Below are 9,395 nucleotides of genomic sequence, written 5' to 3'. Positions count from 1 at the left end.
TCAGGTATAAATCTAATAAAATGTGCAGGATCTGTATAATGAAAGTTATAAAGTGTCAATGAAAGAGATAAAAAAAAGACCTGAATACTTTGAGTGTCAAACATTGTGTTCATGACCTGGAAGATTCACATAGAAAAGATGTCAGTTCTCTCTAAATTGACTTATAGATTTAAGGCAATTCCCATAAAAATATCAGCAAGTTTCTTTGTAGACATAGAGAAGTTTATTCTAAAATTTGTATGTAAAGGAGAGACCTTAAAATATCAAAACAATCTTGAAAAAGAAAGATAATACAAGAGGAATCATTCTCCCTGATGTTAAAAATTACTATAGAGTTGCAGTACTCAAGACAGCGATATTGTCTTCGGATAAATACAGAAATCAACAGAATAGAACTGAGAATCTAGAAATAGATCCACACAACGATGTCCAGTTAATTTTTGACCAGGAAGCAAAAGCAATTCAATAGAGGAAGGAAAGTTTTTTAAATAAATGATGCTGGAACTGGACATCAAGAGGCAAAAAAACGAGCTTTGATCTAAACCTCTTGCTTTATTCAAAAATTAACTCAAAATGGACCACAGACTTAAATGTAAAATGGCAAAACTTAGAAGAGAACATAGGAAAGGCAAAGAGCCCTTAGACTTGACACCAAAAGCAGGATCCATTAAGAGGAAAATTGAGAAACTGGATCTCATCCAAATGAAAAACTTTTGTCCCATTAAAGTCTATTAAAAAAAAAAAAAGATGAAGACATATTAAGAAATGGTAGAAAATTTTTCGCGGCCAGGCGTGGTGGTGGCTTCACGCCTGTAATCCCAGCACTTTGGGAGGTCGAGGCGGGCAGATCACGAGGTCAGAAGATCAAGACCATCCTGGCTCACATGGTGAAACGCCATCTCTACTGAAAATACAAAAAATTAGCTGGGCGTGGTGGCGGGCGCCTGTAGTCCCAGCTACTTAGAAGGCTGAGGCAGGAGAATGGCGTGAACCTGGGAGGTGGAGCTTACAGTGAGCTGAGATTGCACCACTGTACTCCAGCCTGGGCGACAGAGTGAGACTCCATCTCAAAAAAAAAAAAAAAAAGAAAAAATTTCCAAGTCATATATCTGACAAAGACACTGTGTCTAGACTATTATTTTTTAAAACACCTCAAACTCAACATTAGAAGACCTATTAAGAAATGGTAGAAAATGTTTCCAAGTCATATATCTGACAAAGACATTGTGTCTAGAATACTATCTTTTTAAAAACATCTCAAGCACAACGTTAAGACACCCAACCCACAGAAAGTAAGCAAAAGAGGCTGGGCGTGGTGGCTCATGCCTATTATCCCAGCACTTTGGGAGGCCGAGGTTGGTGGATCATCTGAGGTCAGGAGTTTGAGACCAGTCTGGCCAACATGGGGAGACCCCGTATCTACTAAAACAAAACAAAACAAAACAAAACAAAAATCATCTGGGCATGGTGGCACGTGCCAGTACTCCTAACTACTTGGAAGGCTGAGGCAGAATTGCTTGAATCTAGGAAGCAGAGGTTGCTGTGAGCTTAGATTGTACCACTGCACTCCAGTCTGGGCAACAGAGTGAGACTCCACCTCAAAAAAAAAAAAAAAAAAAAAAAAAAAAGGGCCGGGGCGGGGTGGGGGGCGCAAAAGACATGCAGATAATTTCACCAAAGAGGATGTACAGACTGGCAAATAAACAAACACATGAAAAGATGTTTCACTTTGGCCATTCAGGAAAATGTAAATGAAAAGTACAATGAGATATTACTACACACCTATTAGAATAGGCTAGGACGAAAAATAGTGCCAACCCCAGTGCTGGAGAGATATTGAGAAACTGGGTAATATACACCTGGTGATAATATAAAATGGTACATCTACTTCAGGAAACAGGGTGGTAGTTCCCTTCCAAACTAAAAATGGATGACCCCTGCAACTACATTCATGAATATATACCCCAGAGGAAGAAAAACTCATGTTCTGGCTGGGTGCAGTGGCTCATGTCCACAATCCTAGCACTTTGGGAGGCCAAGGAGGGTGGGTAACTTGAGGACACGAATTTGAGACCAGCCTGGCCAATATGGTGAAACCCCATTTCTACTAAAAGTACAAAATTAGCCACACCTGTAATCTCAGCTACTCGGGAGGGTGAGGCATGAGAATCGCTTGAACCAGGAGGTGCAGGTCGCAGTGAGCTGGGACTGTACCACTGCACTCCAGCCTGGCCGACAGAGTGAGACTCTGTCTCAACAAACAAATAAACAACAACAAACAACTCATATTCTCACAAAAAATTTGTACATGAATATTCATAGCAGCTCTATTTGTAATAATCAAAAACTGGAAACTACCCAAATGTTCTTCAGTAAGTGAATGATTAAACAGACTGTGATGGATACATAACATGGAATACTGCTCAGCAATAAGAAGGAATGAACTATTCATATATCCAACAACTGAATGAACCACAGAGATACTGAGTGAAAAAAAAGCCAACCTCAAAAGGACACATACTGCATGATTCCATTTATGTAACATCCGTGAATATCATTATACAGATGGATAACAGATGAGTGATGGTCAGGGGAGAAAGAAGCAGAGATACGGTTATAAATAAGTAACAAGGCCGGGCGCAGTGGCTCACGCATGTAATCCTAGCACTTTGGGAGGCCTAGGTGGGCGGATCACAAGGTCAGGAGATCGAGACCATCCTGGCTAACACGATGAAACCCCGTCTCTACTAAAAATACACAAAAATTAGCCAGGCGTGGTGGCAGGTGACTGTAGTCCCAGCTACTCGGGAGGCTGAGGCAGGAGAATGGCATGAACCCGGGAGGTGGAGCTTGCAGTGAGCCGAGATCACACCACTGCACTCCAGCCTGGGCAGCAGAGCAAGACTCCGTCTCAAAACAAAACAAAACAAAACAAAAAACTAACAAGAGGGCATCTGCTGGTGATGGTGCAGGTGAGTGTCTTGATAGTGGTGGTGGTTATGCAGGGCTATGCATGATAAAATTATACACAACTACAAACATGTGCACACACACACGTGGTGCATGTCTAACTGGTGAAATCTGCGTAAACTCTAGATTGTACTAATTTTAATTTCTTGGTTTTGATACTGTACAATAGTTGTGCATGAGGTTAATACTGGATGAGGCTAGAGGAACTGTGCAGGAGACTTCTCTGTATATTTCTTTGCAACCTCCCATAGATATAGGGCAGCTAACACAAATTTAGCAGCATTATCTTTGCTAATATTCCAAAGTATACATCTTTCCAAAGACAAGTTACCTCAAATTTGTACTGATAAAAAATTTCCTCCCAAATAAGCTACAATTCTGCTGTCATTTATTAATATTTGATTATAATGTCAGGAATCAATTCCTTTTTCAATATAGGACCTTTTGACTTTACTGACCACATATAATTCACTAGTTATCAGTCAAATGTATTTTATAGATTTTGATCAATAAGTAAGCCATCTTTAAGACATGTATTAATTTTTTTCTCATAATGATAATGTAAATTAGTATAATTTATCTTAGTTTACTCAACCTTGCTTTAAGCTAAAAGCATGCATTTATAAGATAATATAGGTTGTGGCAGCAGAACAGAATGATTTGGTTCCAGTTAACACACATGGGGAAGATCAGATCCTTAGCTTTCAAATCTACCTTGACATGATTTTCTGGAAAACAACTTTTTAGGTTCTAATATCTATCAATTTGTTTAAAATGTCTGTGTCTGTCTCTTAAATTTAACAAAACATGTGACTGCACAAGTAAACTAGTTAAAAAACAACATAGGTTTATATTGTCCTAAAAAAAAAACATTTAGATGGTCCCCTAGAGAAACCTCTTGATCAGGCCAGGTACGGTGGCTCATGCCTGTAATCCCAGCACTTTGGGAGGCCGAGGCGGGCAGATCACCTGAGTTCGAGAGCAGCCTGACCAACATGCAGAAACCCCATCTCTACTGAAAATACAAAATTAGCTGGGCGTGGTGGCACGTGCCTGTAATCCCAACTACTTGGGAGACTGAGGCAGGAGAATCCCTTGAACCCAGGAGGCGGAGGTTGCAGTGAGCTGAGATCACACCACTGCACTCTAGCCCAGGCAACAAGAGTGAAACTCCGTCTTAAAAAAAAGAAAAAAAAAAAAAAAAAAGGAAAAAAAAACAAAAACCTCTTGATCATAAAGATTAACAAGACAATGAAAGCTGCAGGAATTTTATCTTACTAACCTTTCAATTATTTGTTTTTAAGTTGTTAATTAATTGGAGATTGAGTAAAAGCTCTCACAGCTATTCATCACCAAATATCACACACAAACGATCATTTCTTATAAAGAACTTATCACTGTTAAGTGAAATAAGTTCCCAATCAGACCACTAAATTTTAAAAATTAGCATCACTCTACTAGAAAAAACAGATCTGGGTTTGGCAGGCAAGCTACGGCCCATGGGCCAATCTGTTTTTATCAGTAAAGTTTTATTGCAACACAGTCATGTTCATTCATTTTTGTATTCTCTTTAGCTGATTTTACATTGCAACAGCAGAACTGAATAGTTGTGACAGACTGAATGACCCACAAAGCCTACAGTAGTTACAATCTGACCCTGTGGATAAAAAGTCTGCTGACCTTCACTTACATCAGGAAGTTCTTTAAGACTATTAATATTATTAATTCTGAATAGGAAGAAAACTATTTCTATATCTGAGTTGTCTTCCCCCCCCCCCCCCCCCCCCCCCACCTTATCCTACTTGACTGAAGCAGCCTAAGATTGTATGCTGGGATGAAACAAAAAATGTAGAATAATAAATGCTATCTTTTCTTGTCAGATATCTCAAATACCATTTTACAAGTTGAAAATGGGCTCTAATAACTCTTAAGCTGATACTGGTCAATGAAACAAATAAGAAAAATGTTCCTGAAGAGATAAAAATCTGTCAACTTACACATAATAAGAGAAATAAAGAAAATACAATCATTAAGAGAATCATTACTTACGCTGTATGTGAATGAGCTGCTTTGGCATCTTAAATTCCCCAGGATATATAGACTCATAGTAAGCAATATTACTTTCTGCCTCTGGGACTGGTATAACCATATTATCCCTCTTCTCGCCATACACCTGCTGTGCTGAAATAGCCCGCTGAAGATGATGTTCCTAAAAAGAAGAAAAAACAGGTAAGTTCGTGTATTTTTAAAAAGTAGCAAACAGATCACATAGACCTACAAAGTTTTTTTTGGCTCATTTGTTTTTAAAATAGAGAGATTCTAGTAGTAGGTCTTAAAAGCATGTTGTTAACACGATACAACTAGTGATAAAATCAGTTTAGGTAGAAACGAAAAAAAATGTGTCAGAAACACTGAATATTTCCTCAATATAGCAAAATGAATTGTCAAAACTGAGAGTTATATAAAGAGATTCAAAATAGTTGACAAAAACAAAGCTTGCATGTGGAAGAGTTAAAACACTTGAACTTGTTATATAAAGAAAGTGGGCTATGGTTAAAAATATTTTATTGATCCAAATCTCTTATTCATATAATACGTCATGAATGTAGAAGGTATTTGAATACAAATCAACTAAATATGATTTCTTCAAAGAAGGGCAGAGGTTATCTCCATTTTGAGTTGAAACTGACAGACTCAAATCCTGGTCTTTTGTCTGAAATGATAACCTTTCATACACTCTTTCTGAGCTGCTGCAGAGTATGTGTAGCGGCAGAAAGCACATTCTCTGGACTCGGGCTGTCTGGATTAAAATCCAACTCCGATACTGAAACAGTTTGTGACTCCCAGCAAGAAATTAGTCTTCTAAATCTATTTCCTCCAGTAAGAGAAAAAAAGAATCTACTGTATAGAGTTGGAGATTTAAGTAAGATAAATGTGAATAAAATGTTTAGTATAATGCCTGGCACATACATAAGAGGTGCTCAAAATAAGTTTTGGTTTAGCCACCACACAGAAAGCTTTTCCTAGTTTGTGATACTACCAACTGCCATATAAAGGTATTAGTCTCATCCAGGACTATCAACACTGAATTTTGGTATATACCTTATAAAATTCAAACACACACACACACACATACACACACACACACAAGTTCATGGATAAAAAACATTCTAACAGTATGAAAAGTTCCAGTCTTCATAGGTAGCCCATTAAGAATGTGTATATTCTTCCCAGTATTTTAATGTATATACAAATGTGTGCATATTTAAATATGTAAAGGAATATATATATTCCTATATAAATAGATACAAGATATACACAATATAGAACTTTATCCATAGCTTTGGTTTACTTGATATAACCTGCAGATCTTTCCATATCAATACTTCTACTACATTCCTTACAACGGCTGCATTATATTCCACTATATGGACTTACCAAATTTATTTAACCAGATACAAATTGGTAGGAAAAAAACTCTGGCAACAAACTAAATGCCTACCATCTCCTAAGCGCTACAAAGAACCACTCATGTATTATTATGTACAAGATATCTTTGTGGACTTGTGAAAGCATCTGTAGGACAAGTATGAACGGAAATGCTGCTCAAAGGGTATATTTAAGGTTGTAACAACACATATTCTTCATTCCTTAAGTAACTATTTCTCAATATTCCTTTTGAGTTTAAAACTTTGCCCATCTTGTTACTTTAGGTTAATTTCTTTACAAATGATAGTGAAGTTTCTTTTCTTTCAAATGTTGCTCTTCTTTACTCATTTTCAAAAGTGTTGGGTTTTTCTTATTCATATTCAATTTGATTTTTGATTCTAAACCCTCATGATGTCTAATGACTCCTGGGAGCTGGCAGAAACTAGGTCTGTATGTGTGTATGTAGGGTGGTGAGAACAGTGTCACTAAACAGCTAATTCTATCTTCTTCTACTTTGGTAGTCTACTGGCATATTTACTGGCCCACTGACACAGGGCATTTTTGCCAACCCCAGTATAAGTCAGTTACACGCATACTCTTGAACTCTCAGATATCCTCAAATGTCAAGAGAAATATTCTTAACACACACACCAAACTCAAGGAGAGAGTAGGGAAGCAAGACACGTGATTCATAGTTTGCTTTTTGTTCCCAGCTCACAACCCTTAATCTCTTAACCCTTAATTTCTATGTGTAGGCGAACATATAAGTTAGATGTTTTATCTTGTGGACTTTTGCAAATCTGTCTTATTCCTGGTGATGACTTTAGAACATAGCATTCAAGCATTCGTTTATTTTAACTAGTTCTGATATCTGGCACCTGGACCAATTGAGAGGTGGTTGTAGTTGAGAACAGAATATGCCAATGTCGGCTGGATGAGGTGGCTCATGCCTGTAATCCCAGCACTTTTGGGAGGCTTAAACTCACTTGAGCCCAGGAGTTTGAGACGAGCCTGGCCAACATGGTGAAACCCCATTTCTACTAAAAATACAAAAATAGCCAGGTGTGATGGCGTGGGCCTGTAATCTCAGCTACCCGAGAGGCCAAAGCAGGAGAATTGCTTGCATCTGGGAGGCGGAGGTTTCAGTGAACTGAGACTGCATCACTGCACTCCAGCCTGGGTATCTGAGCAACACTCCGTCTCAAAAAAAAAAAAAAAAAAAAAAAAGAATACGCCAATGTCTGAGATTATTAGTTGGTCAGAAAATGAATACTTCACATATTACCACATCCTCCCACCTCAAGATTATGAAACAAATCAAATTCATCCTCATCAGGTTTTTACCTTTTAATAGTTTATTTTTACAGCTGTAATTTTTCTATAAGAACAAAGATCTACCTTTTTTCCCCAAATAGTGAGCCATCTGTCCTAATGTCATGCATAAAATAATCTATTCTCCTTAATCTTAAAAACGTTCCATTTGGAATCTTCACAGTGTTGGTGAGAAAGTAAATTAGTACAGCCACTATGGAAAACAGAATGGAAGTCCCTCAAGAATCTAAAAAATAGAACTACCATACGATTCAGCAATCTCACTGCTAGGTATATACCCAAAAGAATGAAAATCAGTATATCAAAGATGTATCTGCGCTCTCATGTTTACTGCAGTACTTTTCACAATAGCCAAGATTTGGAATCTTGGCTAAATGTCTATCAGCAGATAAATGGATAAATGAAATGTGGAACTACACACAATGGAATATTATTCAGCCATAAAACAGAATGAAAACACCTATCATTTGCAACAACATGGATGGAGGACGTTATGTTAAGTGAAATAAGTCAGGCACAGAAAGAAAAATTTTGCACCTTCTCGCTCATTGTGTGGGAGCTAAAAATTAGCATAACTGAACTCAATTGTTCATTAAAACAATAGAAGGGTATTAGGGAGGGGCAGAAAAAGTGGAGATGGTTAATGGGTAGAAAAATATAGTGAGAATGAATAAAATTTGAATAGTATTTGATAGCACAGCAGCATGATGACAACCGACAATAATTTATTACATATTTTAAAATAACTAAGAGTAGAATTGGAAAGTTCCTAAAACAAAGAAATGATAAATGCTGAAGTGTTGTACATCCCAATAACCCTGATGTGATTATTACACATTGTATGCCCCTATCAAAACATCACATGTACTCCCTAAATATCTATACCTATTATGTACCCATAATAAAAAATTTAAAAAATTCTCTATATTATAAAACACATTTCACTTGCAACAGGGAGTATTTTCAAGCTTTTTTTTTTTTTTCTTTTCCCATTCTACTCAACTCTCTCCTATGCCAGTATTTAATGTGTTTTAAACAATGTAGCCTTGGGCTGGGCATGGTGGCTCACGCCTGTAATCCCAGCACTTTGGGAGGCTGAGGTAGGGGGATCACTTGAGCCCAGGAGTTCAAGACCAGTCTGGGCAACATAGTGATATCCTGTCTCTGAAAAAATTAAAAAAAAAAAAAAAGCCAACAACAACAACAACAACAAAAAAATAAAATAAATAAATAGAACAAGGTAGCCTCATACTGCATTTTATTATCCAGCATGGTAATTTCCCACTCATACTTTTTCTTATCAAGTTTCTCATTTATATGTTTCAAGTAAACCATAATAAATTTAATTCTTTAGGTATAAAACATGACCCCTAAGGAGTTCTGATTTTTACAAGCAATACAGTACAGTGGTTAAGAACATGGGCTTTGGCCGGGTGTGGTGGCTGACACCTGTAATCCCAGCACTCTGGGAAGCCAAGGAGGTCATATGGGTTGAGGTCAGGAGTTCAAGATCAACCTGGCCAACACGGTAAAACCCCGTCTCTACTAAAAATACAAAAATTAGCCAGGTATTGTGGTGCACACCTGTAGTTTCAGCTACTCAGGAGGCTGAGGCAAGAGAATCGCTTGAACCCAGGAGGCAGAGGTTGTAGTGAGCTGAGATC

At 37.6% G+C, this 9,395-nt stretch overlaps 1 protein-coding gene across 4 annotated transcripts in view; it reads right to left on the bottom strand.

The window, feature by feature from the left end:
* Positions 1-9,395, bottom strand: part of EPC1 (enhancer of polycomb homolog 1) — a 113,170-nt gene that overhangs the window by 32,546 nt on the left and 71,229 nt on the right. For all 4 annotated transcript variants that reach the window (XM_023218139.2, XM_023218140.3, XM_023218137.3 and 1 more), the window contains exon 2: positions 5,020-5,179. In XM_023218139.2, the coding sequence (XP_023073907.1) occupies positions 5,020-5,179 (160 nt within the window). The remainder of the gene's footprint in view (positions 1-5,019; positions 5,180-9,395) is intronic.

The sequence above is a fragment of the Piliocolobus tephrosceles genome, chromosome 9 (assembly GCF_002776525.5).
Source record: "Piliocolobus tephrosceles isolate RC106 chromosome 9, ASM277652v3, whole genome shotgun sequence".
NCBI lineage: Eukaryota > Metazoa > Chordata > Mammalia > Primates > Cercopithecidae > Piliocolobus > Piliocolobus tephrosceles.
This window is presented reverse-complemented; position numbering and strand designations above follow the sequence as displayed.